We start from the raw sequence: 23,048 nt of genomic DNA on the forward strand, positions 1-23,048 counted from the left end.
ATATATACATACACACATTAATTTCAATGTCATGAGTAGTTTAATGGATTATTTTAGAGATTTAAGTTAGTATTCACCATTAAATTACAGTTCATTTTTTATTATTTTCAAATACTATTACAATTGTAGCAAAATAATAATAAATAATATGTCAACATCAAACAGATTGATATGGTCAACAGAATACTATTTTTATGAATCTTTTGTACGAGTTGAATAACGAACGTACTTTTCTTCTAATAATCTTATTCTAAGAATCATGAAAGGATCTAACTTCCTTAATTAGCTGCAATAATTCTTTGTTCGCCAAGAAAACGTAATCAATAGCTTTTTCAATCCATGCTCTAATTAAAGAGTCCTTAATGGGGGCATTATTAATTTAAACATATGCTTTATAACATTCTTTTTTAAAATATATATGAAATATACCAATCGAAATAAAATTTATTACTTTTTTTGGGAATAATAATTATTATTGACAAACAACAAATGAAATAATACATAAAAAAGTAGTTTTTTTTTAACACATAGGAACAAAATGATCTTTAACGAATTAAATTTATTTTTCACATTTTTTTATAGACAATACTCAATTTTGATTCTACTATAGCTTTTAATTTTTCTACAAAACTCATTTTTCTAAAAGTATGAATTTTTGCCAACACTCCCTAAATCTAATTTAAATAAAAAGATATTAATATTATAACGGAAGTAGGAAGGATATAATTAGAAAATCCGAAATGAGTGGTGTTTGTGTGTTCTTTTGTTTTTCACATTATTATGGGTTAATTATTCTTGACCCCTTTCAATAATGCAAAATATACTTTTTTTCACAAAAACTTTGAAATTACACTTTCACCTCTTTGAGACTTTCCCAGTTACAAACATACCTATTTATTTAGGGTTTGGATGGAAATACTGATATTAATAAAAAATTTATCAAAATTTTTAATTTTATCCTTCATTCAGCATTCCATAATTTTATTGACATAGTGTCGTAGTACTATTGAATTAAATGCATTTTTTGTCTCGTAACTTAGGTCATCTAGTACTTTTATCCGTTAACTTTCTATGGCATTTTGATCATACATTTTTTTTATTTCTACGATTTCAATCTTTTTATTTGTCGGAGTTCTTTTTCACCAGTAAGAAGGGTGAATGCAGGCAAAAAAAGGTCTGAAAGCGTGAAAATTAAAAAAATACTATCCTAAAAATTTAAAAGGATAGAAGTGTTAACAAAAATGGACCAATAGAAATAAAACCCCAATTTTAAAACGTCACATGAGAGCCATGTGTATTTTTTCGATGAGAATGATCAACTTTGGTGGAAAAAATACTAAAATCATGAAACTAAGATAATGCAGGATCAAAATATTGTCCTAAAAAGTCAAAGACAAAATATTAAATGACCTAATTATGGGATAAAAAAATGCATTTACGCCTAGTAATATTTTTGTACTTGTATATATAAAGTCAAAAGGATGAAAGTGAAATATTATTTTTAATTTAGGTAAAATTATTTTTTAGACCTTTAAGTTTACACATTTTAGTTTTAGTCCTGTAACTTTAAAAAATGTGTAATTTTAGTCCTCTGGCCCAATTTTGAACAATTTTATACTCCTACACAACTTTTTAAAGACCAAATTTAGTCCATCTCCATTCATTTTGCATCTCACAATTAATGCTAGCCTAGAATGGTAATTTATAGAAGTTTAATTTTATTTCGAAAGTATCTTGGGCTTTATAAGAACATTAGGATGGACTATTAAGCTTTATCATAAAAAAGGAAAAAAAGTTATAAATTAGGTAAAGGACTGAATCTACACAAAATTGATAGATAAAGAACTAAATCTAATATTGTCGGGTTAAAGGACAAAAAAAAAATTCGGGTCAAAATTATAGGATAAAAATTTTCTTTTCTCTTTAATTTATTGTCATTGGATAAAAATAAGTTATTGATAAATGAAAAAGCTAGTTATATTGTCAAAAAATTCATTCCATATGTTGAATGTAGCGTAAAATCAAAACTTTATGTTTTATTATTATTTTTTTAAAATTAGTATTTTTTATTTAAATTCTAACAAAAATGGTAGCAGTTGCAAATGAATAATTCTAAAAAAAGTGACAGTGTAAGTTCAGATTTATTTTTTAAAAAAGTATAATTCTATAGTTTTAAAGAAAATCTCAATGTAATTAATCCTATCACTATTCAAGAAACTACTAAGGAATATGTTCATAAATTCACCCCAAAATAAGTTGCAAAAGAAGGTAAATGAAGTCAAAATAAGATGGCATTGTATCAAATAAATTGTTGTGTCACCTAAATTAATTGATCGTACTCCATACAATGTAAGTACATTTAGACGTGGCGATGCTAGTTAAAATGGGCTGCACATTAGTAAAGAAAACTTTTGCCAAATTCCTCTATAAGTCTAACAGTGATTTACAACGAATTCTTTTTAAATTTGATATAATTATAAATATTTTTTTATTATTTAAAAATTCATCAATGCTCTTCTAATTTTAACGATCGTCTAACAATTAGTCAACTTTGTTAATATTGGTTAAAATTTCATCCATTTTTTATAGTGAACGGATCAAAATGTCCTAATAAAATAAGAATTATATTTTATTTAATTTTTAAAAAAAATAATTTTTTTATTGAATAAGTAGATAATTTTTTTATAATTTTTCATCCTCTTTGTTTGATTCTTTTACAAACTTTTAAATAAATTGGGTGGGGAGGTATGGGGGGTGGGAAGGCGGCGGGGGGGATGTGTGGGGGAGTGGGGGTGAAGGGGTGATTTCTCAATCTCAACATTACTACTTATTGATTGGGATAATTATGTTTACATGCATCTTCAACTATAATCTATTTATATAAATTTTTATTTTTTATATAATTAAAAAAAATACTTCTGATAGTAAAATTCAGGGTAGTTTATACAACGATGTTAACATTTTTTGTTGTGTATATAATTTTTTAAAAAATAAAAATATTTTTGTAAATAACATTAATGTTTTTTGTGGATACATGTGTAATTATTCAAAAAATATAAATAATTTGTGGAAATAGATTATAAGTTAGGAAAGTAAATATAACCCTTATTGATTTTAGGAGAAAGGCATTTGGAATAATAAAGGATAAATTACAGTGATTATAAAAGATTAATGTACAAAATCAAAAAGAGTATTGATCAATTATATCACTATACTCAATACCTCTAGCATATGATTGTCTGGATTTTGTCATCAAATCCAACTGTAATAAGAATTCTCCCATTATAATACTTTCACCCTTCTAGATCATACCATTCCTCTCGTGTAAAGACTATTGAATTGTGAATGTTTTAACATTATGAGCTCTTTTGCATTTATTAATCATCCGAAATTTTAGCTGAGTTGTTTTTGGTTGAATTTGAGTCAATTATATGTAAGTATAATATACTTGTTGTATCATTGGTCTATAGTTTAAAAAAAATAACCAATCACATGAATTGACCGAACATGATTTGTTTAAGAATTTGTCTATTAATGAGTTCATGTTGTGCTAATCGTGGGTCGTAATAAAGATTAAAGATTGGTCATAAATGTTCTTTTCCCCTTAATTCTCTGCTACTTTTCCTGGCCATTGTACCATAAAACAGCAGCATATGGTTCTCAACTTTTTCTTTTCTTATCTTCTAAGTTGTACTCTCACCTTCTTCCAACTTTAGACATCTCAGACAGCTCAAAAGAGACTTTTCACAGCCATGTGTTGTCTGAATTTTGGTATTATAATAAGAATATCTCTTTCCTGTCCATCATGTCGAATTAATTCCTTTCCGTTTACTCGAGTCGTCGATCGTCTGCAGTTTTGTTTATATCCACCTGAAGTCAACCGTGTAAGCTATAATCCATCAGAAAAAGAGTAGATTTTGATCTTATTCTTATCTATACATGTGGTCTTATGCATAAGAGAATGTATGTAAATAATTATACTTGTGTTATAATTAGGGGTTAATTATATTTAATCTCTCTTTAAAGATATAAAATTATAATTTTTCTAAAAAAGATTCTAAAATTATGCTTACACCCTCTCCAAAATTAACTATTTACATCTAACCCCCTCCCGTCAGTATTTGGATGAAAATATTGGGGTTAGTAAAAAAATTACATAAATGTTTAATTTTAACATTCCCGAGTAATAATTTTGTACTTATAAGAGAAAATATGTAATGATGTTAACCTCACTTCACATATATAAATATATTATTTTTATCTCTTTATAAATACAAAAATATACATGAAATTATTAAATGAGGGGCAAAATTAAAAATTTATGTAATTTTTTTTTTTTTGGTTAGCATTAGCATTTTTCGTCCAAACCTCAATAGAAGGGCGTCAGGTGTGAAGGAAGAATTTTTGAAAGGGTGTAAGTGTAATTTTAGAACTTTTTTGAGAAAAAAAGTATAATTTTGTAATTTAGATGGGTTTTAAGTGTAATTAACCCTTATAATTAACTAATTACCTTAATCTTATCAAAAAACAAGAATTATTGCCTGACTCTTAAAACAAGAATTTCCCAGAAATTATATTACACAACTGCTATGCTATACAGTTCCACAGTTCATGCTAAAACAACATCAAATTTCAATTACTATTACAAATCCAGGAGCAATTAATCAACAACACTGTTTGCTTCAAACTTCCAATGGATATATCCTTTCTCCTGACAAGTAATCCACTTGCAAAAACATGCTCAAAGTATAAGAAACAAAAGTCTTTAGTTGTCGTAAATAATCTGCTAGTATTCAAAACCAAATCCAATCAGGAGACAAAACTAATTACATAATATTCAACATGGGTCATCAGGTTGATCTTAGCTTGCAATAAGGCCATTAAACCTGACAGGCCCTTTCTGTTTGAGCAGAATCTTCAGCTGAGCCTTCTGACACTCCAATTTGCTGCCCAAATGCTTACTACTTCTGCAACCAATTGCTCGGACAACTTTCGGGAACTCGACAAACCCTTTGATCCCACGTTTGATGTGGGGATTCTCAGCTTCTGGACAGGCCTTTCTCTGCATCACAGCCATCGAATGTACATTTCCAATGTTAACAGAAGCTGGCAGTTTGTCCCCCAGTACAAACCTCAGCTTCTCCCCGAAAGAAGTGGGATTCACAGCATTATCCACTTCGTAATTGATCTTTCCTTCTTTCTTGGAACCTGATGACGACTCAGTTCCCATCTTCTTAGCAGTTTCCAACTCCGAAAACTTCTCTTCAAGCAGGATTTTCGCCTCGGCAAGTTTCATCTGCACGCGTTCTTCCCTGATAACCTCAGCCGTGCGGAGCATTTTCCTCTCCTCCTCAATCTCTCTCTTCATCCTACTGAACTCCGCTTTGCGAGAGGAGATTTCCTTGGCAAGCTCTTCGCAGACTCTCTCCAGGGCCTCTCTCCCTTTCCGTTCCTCAGATAGTTCCCTGGCCAGCCTTTTATTCAGGGACTCCATTTTTTTCCTGGCTTTCCGTTCACATTCAAGCTCCGCCTTCAGATCAGCGATCTGGGCTCGGGCCATTTCCAGCTCCGACTCCATGAAAGGCTTAATAAATGTTAAATCCCAGAAAGACGCCGCGATCTTCCGGGCCGATATAGGGAGGTGGAGCCTGTGAATTTGCCGCTGATGATGATCAGTAGAATCTTGCTGCTGCTGCTTCTGATGATGATGATTTTGCTGCGGCTTTTGATGACAAGTATAAAAGGGATTCTCGTAGAGTTTCCAGGTCGGAGAAGTAGAGGTGGTGCTGGGGATATTGATATTGAGATGATTATTATCGGGCTGATCATGAGTTGGTTCATGGCTTCTGATCTTCATCATCACCATCATCATCTCTTCCATTGGGGGGTAGCTTTGCTTTGCCTTTCTTGATTGTGCTTTGTGGATAGAGATAGGTTGCGGCCTTTTCTTTGTAATAAGGAACTTTTCTTGGGTGCTAGAGCTAATAATTCGGGTTTCTTTTGCTTTTCCCTTTGGGTTTTCTAATGGGAGTAGGGCCATTGATCTCATCTCAAGTCATTGATCGCCTCTCTACTTCGATGGATTTGGAGATAAGGAGAAGGGGAAAGTTACATAAATCACATGCAACTCTTGCTGGAATTTAATGGCCATCTATGACGGTGTGGTTGAGAGAGATGGCGATGGCTTATTCAGTTCTTTGATTGGTCAACATCTCATTTTTCTCCCTCCAGTGTGTGTATCTGTGTTTGTGGGCTTGGCTGATGTGTTTTTGGTGTACATGGATGCAAAGACATTTGGTGGCTGGAATACAAATTAAGATAAGCCACGATGCATGTGCAGATTAGTGAAAAGAAGACGTTTTATATACGGCATATAGGGTTTCGGGGCATAGGCACTTACTACTCCGGATCGATGGGTGCCAATTCAATTAAAAACCCTGATATTACATTTGATATTATCAAGAAGACATGATATTACTGATAATACTGAACATTTTCACCGATACAATGATATTATCGTTCGTATTCGATAACATCGTCAATAATATCCGATATTATTGATAATATTCAAGTTGGAGAATTGAAAAGGACAATAGACAACGAATAAATATTACACATTGTGTTCCAAGAACCAACATATTTTCAAACTTTATTGGTAGAAAAATGCAATCTTTTCTTACTAGACCCCAAATAACTTTAAACTTTCAAGCTTTCCCTTCTATAGTTCTACTACTTTTGCCTTTTACCTTTTACCATCATTCTATACAAGTTATGGCGGACATGCTCCATTTTCAAAGCATAATGGAGTTTTAAGAAATCAAAGGCCCCTCTATACAGCTTCCATGGTAACACAAAGGAGATCATCAAAATGAAGAACTAAACCAGCTTTAAAGCTCCTATTAGTTTACCTGATCATGATATATTTCTAAGGGTTCAGCCTCACTAGCATTGCATTCCACTTTCTTTTGATTATGTATGTGTATTTTAAGCATTTTTATAATCAATTTTCTCGAAGTAAATATATGATATAATTTTTTGTTTGTAATATTATATAATAATTTGTGATGTACTATTATTTTTATACTTATACTAATTTTTTTAGAATTAATTATTATAACCTATTTATTTCGTATCGTTTAATAATATCTTGATACCCTATTATTAATATAAAACAATATCCACTAATATTATCATCGATGCCATAAATTTAAACAATGCTTAGAACAACAACTACATGCATGTGGGTTGCTACCTCATTAAGTGTGTGTTTTTTTCGATCACATGCTGCAAGTTCAGTAAGAAAATAGAAACATTGAGTTCTTACTTAATGGGTAAAAGTTTCACATGTGTTTTTGTCCGAATTATTACTCATATATATATATATATATAAATGTCCCCCCAATGTTAATTTGTTTGAGATGCAGTCACTGAGTAATTTGATTATATATGGCGCCTCAAGCGTCATGTGAGATCCATGTGATCCAACTATTTAAGAACACGCCTTGGAATTGGGTGCAAGCAAGCACTGACAATTATAACTATATTAGGCTCAAATACATTTTTAATTCTGTAATTTAGGGTATTTGATATTTTCGTATTTTAATTTTTTAAAGTGTATTTTAATTTTGTATTTTTTTTATTTTTGCGATTTCAATCTCTTTTTTTTTCGTTAGCATTCACTTTTCTCGTTAGAAAAAACACATGTATATCTCATGTGATCTTTTAAAATTGGAGTTACTATTCTTATTAGTTCATTTTTTACTAGTATTTTTATTCTTTAACTTTTTAGGGTAATATTTGTGACCTACATCTTTAAATTTCACGATTTCATTGCCCTTTTTCACCATAGGTCATCCTTATCATCGAAAAAATAAATGCGTGTCTAACGTGACTTTCTAAAATTGGGTTACTATTCCTATTGACTCTTTTTTTTCAGTATTTTCGTTTTTAATCTTTTAGAGTAGCATATTGGGCATATATTTTTAATTTGCCCAATTTCAGTCCATTTTCTCACCAAAGGTCACGTTTCTCGTCTAAAAAATATTTATGCATTCCACGTGACCTTTTAAAATTGGGGCTAGTATTCCTATTAGCTCATTTTTTCTATATTTTTTTATATAATTTTAATTTAGGGTAATTAATATTTGATCTTGTATCTTTTTAATTTTTGTATTTTCTATTCATTTTTTCTGAAGTTCACCTTTTTCACTCTAAAAAAAAAATAATTGAAATTGTAAAAATTAAAAAGATATAGACCAAAATACTAAGTTATGAAAAACATCAAATAACCTAAGTTATGGAATCAAAAATACATTTAATTCATTACATTATACCTCTGTTATTCTTTCTATCCTCCTAAAATTCATTTTTCCTTGATTGACCATTATCGCCAATCTCAAAGTTTAAATTGTTATAAAGGAGAATGTACACTAACGTGCATGAGGTATTCTTTCCCTTTTTTCTTTGTCAACTCCTACACATACTGCAGGTTTTGTAATTTTGGTCAAACCAGGCCCGCGAAAATCTTCTTTTTCAAAAATTGGTGTCCGTGAAATTCGATCACAAATTATCTTATTTGACTCCACTCTAATATTATATTATATTAAAAGCAGGCCATTTGAAAACATAAATAGAATAATCAATCAATATTTCATAAAAGGTTAATTATGTTTAAATCTTTTCTAAATAAAAAAATTATGTTTTTCTTCAAAAAAATTTAAAAATTACACTTACACCCCGAAAAAGTTCTCAATTTGTACTTGATTCCCCCCTGTTATGGTCTGAACAAAAAATATTGATACCGACAAAAATAATTATATAATTTTTTTTTAATTTTACCCTTCATTTAATATTTGTATATATGTTTTTATACTTCTAAAAGGATAAATGTAATATATATATATATAGAGAGAGAGAGAGAGAGTGAATTTAACATCATTATATTTTTTTTACAAGTACAAAATTATTATATGAAAATATTAAATGAGTGTTAAATTAAAAATTTTATATTATTTGTTTTTACTAATTTTGACATTTTTTGTCCAAACCTAAATGAAAGGGGCAGAGGCCATATGTAAACAGTGAATTTTTCAGAAGTGATGTCAGTGTAATTTTAAATATTTTATAAATAAAATCTAATTTTATATTTTTAAAGGGGTCTAAATATAATTATGCCATTAATAAATCTACAAGTAACCCTCTTTGATTTATTATTTCTAATGAGTAGCATTCCAACGTTGTAAGAATTATTTTCATCATTACTTGTAAGAATTTTTATTCTTTTTATTTTTGTTTAAGTTGGTGGTAGCATAAGCCTCTGGTTCCTAATTCAGCAGTTATCCAGCAGAGAGAAGGGGGAAAAAGGCGCATATTCTAACATGGGTAGGGTGTCCAGGGTATGTAATGATTGCTGCATTTTTGCACATGGACGGTCTGCTGTGGTGTCCCCGTCTCCGGACCCTTTTATTACCTCACTCCAGAGCTCCCCCATTTGGCCTTACAATATTGTTAGGGCAAGTGCTGAGAATTATTTGAGAATCCAACATAGATTTCTAATGCCTAACTGTCCACCCCTCTTCTCTTCTCTACCACCAAACTTGCTATTTTTACAACTCACCAAAACATTGAGATAGAACAAGGAGATAAAAGTAACATTATCACATAATTATATTTATACTTTCTAATTTATGATCTATTAAAATTTATTTGAATTATTTCTATTCTTTTTATAATTATGAAAATCACTGCTAACAGTGAAAAAGTAGGAATAATTTATATCATATTATTGATGTTTTTCGGATTTTACATGTACATTTTTACGTTTCTGGAGAGTGTGTATATAATTTGGATTAATTACGTTTTGTCATCCAAACTATGACTGTTTTTACACTTTGACATCTAATTCTTTTTTGTGCGTCAACTTACCATCTCAACTTTACAAAATTTTACACTTTGCCATTTATAACTGTTTTCTAATTAAGTTTTTTTTCAAAAAAAAAATCAGGGCTATATGATGTAATATTTTTCACATATGCACAATATGTGATGTTTTTTCAGTAAAAAAATCAACAAAAAGACAATTATATATGACAAAGTGCAGATTTTACAAAATTGAAATAATACGTTGACACAAACAAAAAAAAAATTAATGGCCAAATGTAAAAACGGATAGAGTTTGAATGACAAACTGTAATTTACCCGTATAATTTTTTAAAAGATATAAGTGATTTATGTAAATAAACTATAAATTAAAGAATACAAACGTGATTATCGCTGACATATATATATATATATATATCCATCACCATTTGCCTCTCATTTTCACCAAATTTAATGCTATATGTATGTTTATATCTTAAATTTTTATGAGGAAAAGAATAAGTCAAAAACGAAAGTATAAAAAGAAAAAGTAAAGTGCAAATCCTAATAACTCAATTCAAATAAAAATAAAAAATTGTTCTTATAAAAATTAATTCAAAGACCACTGAATATTCGATATTGCAGTTTTAGTACCCTAAGCGACCCGTGTCTAGAGAGTATATTTTGGCGGCAATGATCATCGGAGTATAAACCATTCAAATATGTTCTATATAAGGCGGTAGGAGAACAAAATTCTAGATATAAGGGTGATAAATTAATAATTTATAATTAATTAATATTTGGTAATCTTATAATTTTGGCCACCAAGCTTTAAAAGTGGCTGGAAATTATTGAGTGGATAAAATTAAGACTTTTTTATTTGAAGTTTGTGCTAATATGACATTTTTTTATTCTTTTCTATCAATTACGTGCAAAAAAAGATCATATTATATATTTGCTATCATGGAACAATATTCCTGTATGCATATAATGGAGAATAGGCCGTCTCCCTCTTCTGGAGGGGGAGTGACAAGTGGAGGGTCAGTATTTTATTAAAATTTATATTATATAAAATAATAACTTTATTCTTAAATAATTTTATTCACTAAAAGAGAGCAGACTTTCAGAGACAGAAATATATCCGTCAAAAAAGGGGAATTTGTTGGAGATTTTTCAGTATGATATATTCCAAGATATTAGGAATATGTATGCCTTGTATGGCATGAAATCCTCTTTGTTTGCTAAGTCATATTGCATTGGACTCATGATGGGTCCTGGCAGGTTAGTATAAGGGTAGAGATTGTGTGCTTGATACGTTGTTTATAAGCCAATAGGCCAGGCTTGTTGGATTGATCAATGGGGTCCACTTCTTTTTATTGAAAAAAGATTGAAAGAGTATCAATTATCAAAAATTAATATATGATAATCACTAATATTAATTTTATTTTATTAATCAAATAACTATTATTACAGTAAACCAACCACAATTATTCAAGGAGACTGTAAATGAGTTTCAATTATTGATCCAAACTCACCCTAAAGCTATTCTACAGTCTCTGGAAAGCCCACACAAGCCCATTGGTACAAGCTATTCTGGCAAGTAGGCAGACAGGCCGAGCTTGGTGTTGATGTGGGTAGGGTCCAACATGGGACGAGCAATAATTTCAAAATTGGTTAGATAACAAAAATCACACTTCACAGTACAAAATTATTCGAATCCCACATTTTAGTCATTAATTAGGATACTAACTCACCAATAATTTTTCAGTTTAATGATAAAGATTGAGGTCCATAAATAAATTTAGAGATAATTATAGTTTTCTCTCCTGAAATTTAGTATAATTATACATAGAGTCTCTATGTTTTGAGAAATTATATCTAGAACCTCTGAAAATTTTTTTCCGTCTAACAAATAAGTTCTTCCATTAGTCAAAATTCACTAAATTTATTGATATTAAAAAAAAAAGTGATGAAAATTGATATTTACACTCGATTAACTTATTACTGATTTATTGCAGATAAAAAAAAAATTTCGAACTAAACTATCCTGATAACGGTGAAGATATACCTCCTCACATACATTAACATGTGAAGAAATATGATGATAATTTGATCATAAAAATATCTATTCGACCTGCAAAAAGTGAGTAATTAGTCAATTGAGTTTATATAGATTTTTTTTGTCGATATCAACAAATTTGGTAAATTTTAACTAACAGAGTGACTTATGTGTTAGACGGAAGCAAATCCCATGGGTGCTAAATTTTATTTTTCAAACCACAGGAGGTCTATATGTAACTACACCAAACCTGAGGAGAAGGGAGCGTAATAATCCCATAAATTTACGTTTATGAGCTTAAGTCGCACTAATTACGTTTATATTTATCTCACTTAATATTATTTTATTAAATTTATTGTAACATGTGTTTTATTGAATTAATTTTTTTTAATTTATTAATATTAATGTAAAATTATATAATCACCGTTTCTATAGAAAAATAAAAATTGGATACTAACTCACAACATGAATTTAACCATTTTTCATTTATTTCCTATGATATTCCAAACAGGGCTTTAACTTATTTTACTTCCTTTTTTTTTTGGTAAGTAACATTTACTATTAATGAATTTATTTCCCCTGAAATGGAAACAGTATATTGATTAATAATATATAATCATTTGGAGAACATAGTTTACTAGAAAAAAAATATAATTATTTGCTCCATTGACTATGATAAAAGAAAAAAATCATAGTTAGTACTAATTAGCCACGAATGTGCAATAATCACTAGTCGTACCATAACTAAAAATCAAGGTAAATATCAATTAACTATAGTAAAAATTTAAATTTTCATATCGATTTTGTTTAATTATGGTTAATATTATTAATTTACCATAATTTTTAAATCGTGGTCAATATAATTAATTTTTTTTAATGTAGTGATTATTTATGTCATTTAGAGGCGCTTACTCGGCTATTAGGATTAATTGCACACTCAATTCAAGTTTGTCCCTTGTTTAATTGCAATGTTGGGAGCTCAGTCTTGTGGCTCATGCTGACATTATTTACTATTTGGCCTCAATTAATAGATTTATCAGTCTTGGGGTTTATTAATTTAGGCTAGTCAGTCCGTCTGAACAAGATAGTGAATTTACAGTCTTATCCAAAAAATTTATGTTAAATTACCAACATACCCTTCTTTTTACCTGCTAAAAGAAAGAATAATCAAATTTATCTATCATTCAAATAACTTATATCACAAAGTAAACGCGGCCTAACTAAATCAACGGTGAAGACAAATGGAAGTTTGGATTTTGTTTGAAATTCCGTTTTGGTTGGAGTTTACAATTTGAAGACATGATGAGAGTTGGATCCCGAAATCTTGGGGATTTTCAGAACACACACCATTAGTTTGATTGCATGAGATTTCGGAGGAATCCAACATTATTTTTTGCAATCTTTTTTATTTTCTTAAATTCGTCATTTTATTGGATAGGTAAAAAATAAATATCCTAAATTCTTACACTTTCACACTATATCTAAGGTGTATATTAAGAATTATTTTATATATATATATATATTAAATGTAATATGTTGCTAGCAATTGTGTTGGTCTATGATAATACTTTGATGGATTTATAATTCTCTCATCATGTTCTCTACCGCCTGTACATTGTTTCCACTAATTACACATAAATCCCGTCAAGTTTAAAAAATTACATCTACCTCCCTTAATACTAATTGTAGTTAAAAAATCCCATGCTCTTGTGACTCTATTTTCCTTCATTGTAAATTACACAAATCTCCCTTCAAATTTATTCAAATTACAGGCACTTTTCCTGATATGTAAAACGGTTTTTACAAGCACTTTGATGTGGTTAAAATGGACGAAGCCAAGATGATTGGGCTGAACGTGATATTGTGCCAATACAACCCCATTAACAACGCAGATTCAGACTCACAAGTACGCAAGCCAGAGAAAAATGCTGGAGGAATGACATATGTTGGAATTGTCAAAGATAACAGATATCATCCATACGAATGACCCTCATATCACATCACTATTTATGTACGACAAATGTGTATTAATTCGAAATGGGAAGTTCCTTTTTGTGGGTGGTGTAATAGGTTGTAATAATGCTGTTGTAATTGCTGTTTTGTGAGCCGTTTGTGTGTGGGTTTGTTGGGGGCATTTATGTAGTGCACATGATGCTTTTCTCTGAGGTAATTGTCTGCACTGTAAAGATCAAAAGAGTTGGGCGATTAATTAGGGAATGATTCCTTAGCTGCCAGTTCATAAGTACTTCACCTCATCCATCCATTTAAACAGTTATTACATTCTTTATTCTTTGTTGTTTTGGTTTTGGACTGATGTTTACACTCACATCTTACCATATATATGTCCAATTTCTTTTCTTGTCTTGTCTTAATCTTGTTTTACCCTCCATCACTTTGTTAAGAAAAAAAGATGCTGCAGGTTGTTGTCGGATGGACCTAATCTTTGGCCGTTGGTGCCTAAATATACACAATTAGATTAAAAGACAGACTATTTTGAGAGTATTTGAATTGACAGAATTTCGAAAAAGTGTTTTGACATATATGATAATGATAGAAGAAATCGTCTTTCCATGAGAATCTAACCCCTCATGTTGGTACGAGGGCCATCTTTCACCGTAAAATTCCATCGATTCGACTATTTTGTCAGATGATTTTTCTTTTAAAACTTTTCAATTTTTAGCCGACTTCTTTTAGTTTTCATATTTTTTAGTAGTCATTCGGACCTAATATCTATTACTAGGATGTTAGGGTATTTTCTTGGCCAGGTTTTGTGTTTTCTGAATTAATCTAAAAGACACCTATATAAAATGACATACTTCATGTTCTCGATAAGATCTAAATTCGTACATTCAGACTCAAGTAAATATATTATTATCAAACACAAAGTTGTTCACTAATAATTATAAAAATAAAAATTTTCATTGTTATGTAATAATACATCATTAAAATATAGTACAAACATGACTCCAACTAATAATGGTAACTTCATGCTGAATAGAACAATTTCTATTAATTATCAAATAATTGTTAAGATGTTATCGGATATTGTTATTGACAACTATCCAGTAATTGATAGTATCGGTGATTCAAATCAATGTTATTACATATTTATGTAAAATTATGAAATTTCTTTTATCTAAATTAAATTCGATCAAACTCAACCAACTATATATTAAATTTAATGCATTCTGATTAGTCCCTCTCTATGAACTCTACATCGATCATATAATTATCTGTTATTGAGCTGACATTTAGGAAGCAAAAATTATATGGATTGAATTTTGTTTTTCATTTACGCTACGGGTATAAAATCTTTTTTAACTAAAGTAAATAATATAATTTTTATACATAATATATATATATATATATATTAAATTGAAATTGAAGATGCAACAGAAATCCAGTTAAAAAATTATTAGGCAGTAAAAGAAGGAAAAACAAAATATGCAGCACTTGTATTTTTCAGCTTACAGAAAAGCACAAATTAGAGTTATGAAATGAACAGTTATTGTTCTTTCTTCCCACCAATTAATTCTCACCCACCACCAATGCTTCAATCAAATTTCAAGAAACAGTACACAATCAGCATTCGACTCTCAATCACTGCAGTCATTGTTCCTGTCAGCTTCACCGTAACCACCTCCTCAAATCCGTCGTCGAGCACGGCGAAATTTCTCCGCCGATGCTCTCTGTATAGCACGAGTAATTCGACTGCTCCTCCATCCCCACGTACCCCGCCTGAACGCTCTTGAAGCTGGGGCTTCTCAGATTATTCTGGCCGAACCCGTTGCACCCGAATCCGAAGTTCACGCAGTACGGTTCGGGTATGGGGTAAGACAGGCGTTTTCTGGCGGAGCCGCCGCGGTCTCTCTCGGGTGTGGAGGGCCTCTGTCGTGGAGCACTCTGCGATCGGATCCTCGCTTTTGCGGACTCAGTAGCGGCCATGTAATTGGGAATTGAAGCGTTTCCGGGTCCCTCGTTGACGCTCGTGCTGTTGCGGGAAACGCTGCTGTTGAAGCGCTGTGTGGAGCGCAGAGACGGAGTGTTCGCAGTTGAATAGCTTTTTTCTTCCTTGAGGCATCGGGGGCTGGCTGGCCGGACTTGGGCAGGTCTTGTTTTAGATATGAGGGATGGGGTCGCCGGAGATTGAATTGGGGCAGCGTTGTGGAATGATCTGTGGTGAGGAGATGCGGCGGCTTGTCTGTGGATGGGACTTTGGCAGCGTGATTTTCGACCATTTGTTGCTGAGTATGAGGATGTTCTTAGTGAGTCAACCTCAACAGTCTTTATGGAATCTCTTCTGTAATCGGTTGAAGCCCTGCTGCTGTTCTCCCACTGCTTTGTTGCCATCCACCTATCAAGCCAATTTGCTCTGTTTTCTACCTCATTTTCTTCTCCATCATACGGGATCCTGTCAGAATCCAGGATTTTGTTCTGGGAAGAGAGTTTCCGGGCAGATGTTACAACTCAAGAATGAAGTAATGATAGCATGAAATGAGAAAGAACACAGGATTCATATGGTTTTTGCGGACAACTATATAAAGTTGTACAACACATAAGAAAAGGGCAGAGTCCTGAAAAAGTGATGATAGCTACCTGTTGAGAGAAAGCAAAAGCCAGGGACTTTTCATGTGTCAATGCAGCTTCATTTCTGGCCTTCAAGATTGCTTCAAGCTCTTCAAGTGTTCGTGGGCAGTCCCTCCAATCATCAGTTACACAGCTTCCTTCTCTAGACTGTTAACACAAACATCATTAATTAGACATTAGAAATTAATACATTTGCAGCTTCTGTTCGGGACTATAAGAAAAACAACTCACTCTGGACTTCCTCTCTCTGATGTCTTTCAGGTACTTTGACTCCCATAAGTTGTTGGTTTCTGCAAACATTGACCTTCTTCCGCCGTCGTGGGAGAGGCGGGCGCGTTGATCCCGAACCCGCGCCTGCACTCGGAGCAGCGCCTGCATGCATTTCATGGTCATGTTTGCTTGCTTCCGAACATTCTGCCCTCTGATTAGAGCCTGAAGTTTCACAATCCCCTTGAGCGCAACCAGAGCTCTCCTTGCCTAAAACAACTCCGTAAATCAAATTTTTCTACCATCTCCTGAAAGTAAATTCGCCAATACAGTTTGTATAAACATATAGTCAGTTGAAGTACAAATTTTTACTTACAAGATAGCCTCTAAAAGCTGTTTGAATGACTCTGGCAGCAGAGTGCTGTTTAAATGAAGTAGCATTAGAGGAAGGCTGCGCCGACAACCGAATTATCTCCACCGCAGCTTTAGCAGTTGCAACGGCAGCTTCCGCGGCGGCGGCGGTGGCTGCTGCCACGGCAATGGCGTGTCTCTGCTCAGCAGGCAACACAGGAGTCTTGGGCGCCATGCAGTCCGTCGTCTCCTTTGCTTCACTTAGCTGATTATGTTTCCTGAACAGCCATCTCCTCCTTTCAGTCCTCTACAAAAAAAAAAAAACCAAGAAAATCCCAAACTCTTCAAGAATCCTGTCAAAAAGCACAAATCATCAAACACACACACGCAAACTTCACCCCCATTACCTTCTCTTCCTCCTCTTCTTGCTGGTGCTCAACTTTCCTCCTGGAGCTCTTCTTCTCAGAGTCTTTACTTGGAGACCTAAAGGCCCTCTTCATCGCCGTCAGCCATGAACTCCCTCCCTTCTTTCCCATTTAACTGCAAAGAATCAGAGGACTATAGTAGTAGCTTTACTTAAATAGCTCCTGATCTAACACAACTGATGAATGCAATGCATATATAGAAGAAAGAGTGAGAGAGGGGGGCGGGGAAAAAATAGTAGAAAAGGGAGGATTGTTTCTATTGGGTGGTTAACTGTGGAGCAGCATCTAACAGTATACGAGCTCCAATATGGTATCTGCTACGAGATGTAGGTGTTTTGTAGTGGCATGGGAAATAAAAACTACTGGGTGGGGAGGTTGTCAGAAATTGCCATGAACTTTGCACAGAGAGAGAGAGAGAGCATAAGATTCCAAGGCCCCTCCAACTCCAAGAGAAAGAAAAGTGAAAAATAGCTTGGCTTTGTGTTTGTGATTGATTGAATGTGCCTTTATGTTTTTCATAAATAATGGCTGACTCATCCCTCAGGCCTTCACGTGTTCTGTCATACCATTGTTGCTGCGCCTCTCCAAAGGGAGGGAAATGCTCTCTATTGCTTTTGTTTTTCACTAAATAATTCAATTCAATTTAACTACATATAATTGCAATTTTAATATCATTAATTCCTTTGTTTCCAGATAATTATACCGTTCTTCTCCAAAATTTGATAAAATTATATTTAAATTTTTATGATTTAAAAAATTATATATAGTGTTTCTAATGTTTGTTTTTATCTAGTAAACAAATAGTCAAAATTTATCGAATTTTTTATATTAGCAAAAAAATTAAATAAAAATTTTGCATTTGCTCCTAATTGATTCATTACTGATCTATTACAAATTTAACAAATCTTTTTTTAACCAAACTATTTTTATACATCTCCCACACAATAATGCATGTGATGAGTTATATTTTCATTTTTGCAATGGTATTTTGATCTGGAAAAAAATTGTTTGACCTGCAAATAATAAGTAATAAATCAATTGAGAATTTTTATTTAATTTTTTTACTGAGAACATCACTAAACCAATAAATTTTGACTATAGGTGGATATATTTATTAAATATAAACAAATATTAAAATATTAAAGCTATTTTTTCAAACTACATAAATATATATAACTATATCAGATCTCATACGAACATTATAATTATCTCTCATTTGAATTATATACTCAATATATGATAACTGTATTGTGCTTGCTGAATTTGAATCAAATTCAATTGAACAGGAATTTCTCCTATTTTAGATTTGTAAATTTGGAGCATTTATAATGAGTTATGATTAAATTTTTATCTATACTATATAAACAGAAAATATTTTTTTATTTCGCAAATGGTGGTTATAACACTGCAATACCAATTTTATTATTATACCAATTTCAGAAATATGATGTGTGAGTTTATATAAAATTTAATCCAGAATAACGGATTATGTTTTTATAAAAAAATAATTTTATTATTCCATCACAGTATCTCATCAATTAATAATCAGACGAAAAACTATGTAACAATTAATTATAACAAATTCACGTTGAATCAAATAAATATCCATATATTTAGTGAAATTCGAATCTTATAACCTTATATTTGTTTATGTAACATCATTTTTAACAATTAGACAGAGATCTCTCTGATAAATAATCGATCAATTTTAATTTGTTTAGATTTTTAAACCTTATAAAATAATTTTCATCTCATCCCATCTGCAATGGCTGCCTAAAATAAAGTTTTCTATTTCCTTAAAAGAAAAAAAGGAAAGGTCCGTTAATGTGATATGTGCGTGCGTGCTGCAGCAAATACATATAATACTTTCTTTTACTTGCTTTATCAGCCCCGTCGCTCTACTTTCGATGTGTTCCCAGATGGGGTTTCATCTCTCTCTCTCTCTCTCTCTCTCTCTCTCTCTCTCACATGATAACGACAGACAGTAATCTTTTGCAACTGACCAAATATCAGAGGAAAACAATAATCAAATGTATTAATATATCGAAAATCGGGAATATTAATTAATAGGGATAAATTTTTTAGATTTAGTATGATTATAAGTAGATACTTTTATAATTTAGAAAAAATAATTTTTTTTTTTTTTGGGTTTGGTATAGTTACATATAAATTTCTTGTGATTTGAAAAATTACGTTTATTATTTCTGAGGTTTACTTTCATCTAATAAATAAATCATCCTTCAGTTAAAATTCACTGAATATACTGATTATTAATGAAAAAATTGAATGAAATTTGATATCTACGCTCGATTGACTTATTACTTATTTATTGCAAGTTAAAAAGAAATTCGGATTAAAATACCCTTACAATAGTGAAAATATACCTCATCACATGGATTAATACGTAAAAATGTATAATGGTCATGTAAAATATTTATTTGACCTATAATAAATCAGTAATAAGTCAATTGGTGGTAAATATAGATTTCTGTTCGATTTTTTTTTTATTAATATCAGTTAATTTTGATGAACGAATGAACTTATTTATTAGAAGGAAGAAAATCTTAAGGGTGATAGATTTAATTTTCCAAATTACATGGTGTTTATGTGTAATTACACCAAATCTCAAGGAAGGAGAGTGTAATTATCCATTTAAAAGATTATATCTAATATCTCTTAGGTTTGCATTTATCTAATAAATAAGTCCTTTTATTAGTCAAGTTCGCCGAATTGATGATATTAACAAAGAAAAATCTAATTAATAAAAATTTATATTCAACTCCGATTGACTTATTACTAATTTATTACATGTCAAATAGATCTTTTTATGATCAAATTATTCTTGTACTTCTTTACACGTTAAAGCATGTGAGGAGGCATATCGTCACAATTATAAGGGTAATTTGGTCATAAAAGATTTATTTAACCACAATAAGTCAGTAATAAATCAATCGAGAGTAAATATCGATTTTTATTTATTTTTTGTTAATATCTTTAAATTCAGTAAATTTTGACTAACGAAAGTATTTATTTGCTAGACGAAAGCAAATTTAAAGAGTAATTGATATAATTTTATAAATTACGAAAAATTGATATATAATACACTAAATTTGGCAAGAAGGAAGCATAACCATCCTTAATTAATATATTCTGAAATCTGAATTGATGAAAATTAATCGTCAGCATCTCCATATATATATATATATATGTTCTTGACATTGGAAAGATAATTATGAGTGGAGTCCTCAGTGGTCTCGAAGACCGTCAATTATTATTATTATTATTATTATTAATTATTACAGCGAGGGGGTGGGGGGGTGGGGGGTGGTTGTCTTTTGGGTAAAAGGGACGTGTGAGTGAGAATGGTACTTTTACAATGGACTGGTCAAACTTGTTTGGTTCTCTGAGTTTCCCAAACTACATTTTTAAATGCTTAGAATATTTTGGAATTCTTAAATTTAAAAACTTGTATGTATAATAGATGATGCATCAAATCTTAACTGGATGTGTTGTGCATCGACATTATCAATGTGTTCAACATCCATCCTATATGATTTCTTTTTGTTTTTATAAATTTCAATTTCATATTGTATCTCGAATTCATTTCATATTAACGTCATCAAAAGTCGAGATCGACTAAATTTATATTATAAGGATGTAATTCAACACACTTCGCATTAGAGTTCTTCCAAAAAGATCCCCCTTCTTCACAAATGAAGAAGCGTAATTATACTACTCCTAGTTTACACTATTTAGGATAGGTGAAGACAAACTACTGTTTCAATATTTACCTACACGGTTAGAATTTTTTTACTAAGGGTGTTCTCGTAATTTGTTGGATTATAACGATTACGGCAAATCTTTTTCTTGTTGGAACAATCTTTCCTTTTATGACGCAACTTGTTTCTCCTCCATCACACACACATACATATATTTAGGCTCTTATATATAGTGCTGCTCGTCCGCTACTATGACATCTTGTTTTGGTACTCCCAAACAGCAAAACGACGTTGTTTTCTATTAAAATTATGTTGTACTAGTGCATTTTCAATTGATCCAACATAGTTTTTTGTGTTGTCGATTAAATAGGTAATCGGTATTTATTTAAATTTACCAACAACTTTTATTTATTTTTGGATAAAGCATAAATCATGCGTCCAATAAGATTTTTTATCCCAACGCCTAATTCATTTCATTTTTTTTCTCTCGCTTCATTTCTTGAACAGCTCAAACAGCTTACCGTTTTGGTACAATAAATAATCACTATGGCAAATTGACATCGCCACAAAGAACACCAAACAATCAAAACGACCGCGCATCACATAACGGAGCTAGGAATTGCCGTTTGTTTAATAAGGACGCGGCAATCAAGATTGAAAAGACTTGGACCAAAATTGGCATTCTAGCAATTTATAGTAATATATACAGAGAGAAAGTTAATTACAATTAGATCCCCTCTAAAATATAAAATTATATTTTCATTCAAAAAAAATTTAAAATTAACACTTACACATTTTTTAAAGATTCTCCATTTACGACTATACCTCTTTGATTATGATTTGAACAATGGTGAGGGCAGCAAAAAATTTACATAACCTTTTAATTTTACCCCTCATTGGACATTCCGTATAATTTATTAACAAAGATAATATTCTTATACTTTTAAGAGGGTTAATGTAATATATAGAATCATTATAGCGTAATTGTAGTAAAAGTATTATTCTCAAATTATTATTATTGAAAAAAAAAAAGTAGCGATTGACGATTGAAAAAGCTAGCCATATTATCAACAATTTATACAGAATGCTAATTGAGGTATAAGATTATATATTTATGTAATTTTTATTTTTACTGAAGTCAGTATTTCCGCTTCGAATCCTAATAAAAGCTTGGGTATAGTTATAAGTAGATAATTTTTAAAGAAAGTGCAAATATAATATTAAATTTTTTGTGAAAAAAAATATAATTTTATATTTTTGAAAGGAATGATAACTAATATATATATATATGTATGTATATATATCCTTTTCAAATGGGACAATACTTGGCAGGTTATTCATCATCAGTGATTCAGCTAATAATATTGAGTTTCTGAAAACTAAAAATGAATGCATCAGTCCACATTTCTACTCTATTGACTGTTGATGTCTGTTCTGCACTCCTCTCATTACATGCATGGGAAATATTGATAGATTTGATATTTCTTGAAATCCAAACCAATAATTGAATTGCCCAATTTATTCAATTATTGGTCCAATATGTTTGATCAGTTCAAAAATCAATTAACCTGTCAGCAGGGGTGGATGTTCGGGTAAGGTATTTTGGGTCCCGATCTAAAATAATTGGGTTCGTTTTTCATTATAATTTGGTTCAATTCAAAATTTATATTGAATTAATATTATAGTAGTATCTTTTATCAATCGCATGATATTATTAATAATGAATTAATTGACTAATAAAAAATTAATTAAGTATGATTAAACCCATTGAGAACCTATAACATATAGTTAAATTTAATGGATTAGGACAGAACCGTTGATTTCAACTCATATTGCCATCAC

At 31.1% G+C, this 23,048-nt stretch overlaps 2 protein-coding genes and 1 long non-coding RNA gene across 3 annotated transcripts; 1 reads left to right on the forward strand and 2 right to left on the reverse strand.

Moving 5' to 3' along the window:
- Window positions 1-4,548: 4,548 nt before the first annotated feature.
- Window positions 4,549-6,070, reverse strand: BLT (branchless trichome). The gene has a single exon (XM_011072091.3). It carries the CDS (start codon window positions 6,047-6,049, stop codon window positions 4,862-4,864), a length of 1,188 nt encoding a protein of 395 aa, XP_011070393.1. The 5' UTR covers window positions 6,050-6,070; the 3' UTR covers window positions 4,549-4,861.
- Window positions 6,071-15,316: 9,246 nt separating this feature from the next.
- Window positions 15,317-17,969, reverse strand: LOC105156059 (protein IQ-DOMAIN 17). The gene is made up of 5 exons (XM_020698299.2): window positions 17,470-17,969; window positions 17,088-17,369; window positions 16,736-16,981; window positions 16,514-16,651; window positions 15,317-16,351 (listed from the first exon to the last, which is right to left on the reverse strand). Exons 1-5 carry the CDS (start codon window positions 17,596-17,598, stop codon window positions 15,545-15,547), a joined length of 1,602 nt encoding a protein of 533 aa, XP_020553958.2. The 5' UTR covers window positions 17,599-17,969; the 3' UTR covers window positions 15,317-15,544.
- Window positions 16,490-17,395, forward strand: LOC148789240 (uncharacterized). The gene is made up of 2 exons (XR_016062861.1): window positions 16,490-16,628; window positions 16,766-17,395. It is a non-coding gene; the product is annotated as an uncharacterized LOC148789240 (long non-coding RNA).
- Window positions 17,970-23,048: the final 5,079 nt, after the last annotated feature.

This window comes from Sesamum indicum, linkage group LG2 (assembly GCF_026168435.1).
Source record: "Sesamum indicum cultivar Baizhima isolate 11 linkage group LG2, ASM2616843v1, whole genome shotgun sequence".
NCBI classification, from domain to species: Eukaryota; Viridiplantae; Streptophyta; class Magnoliopsida; order Lamiales; family Pedaliaceae; genus Sesamum; species Sesamum indicum.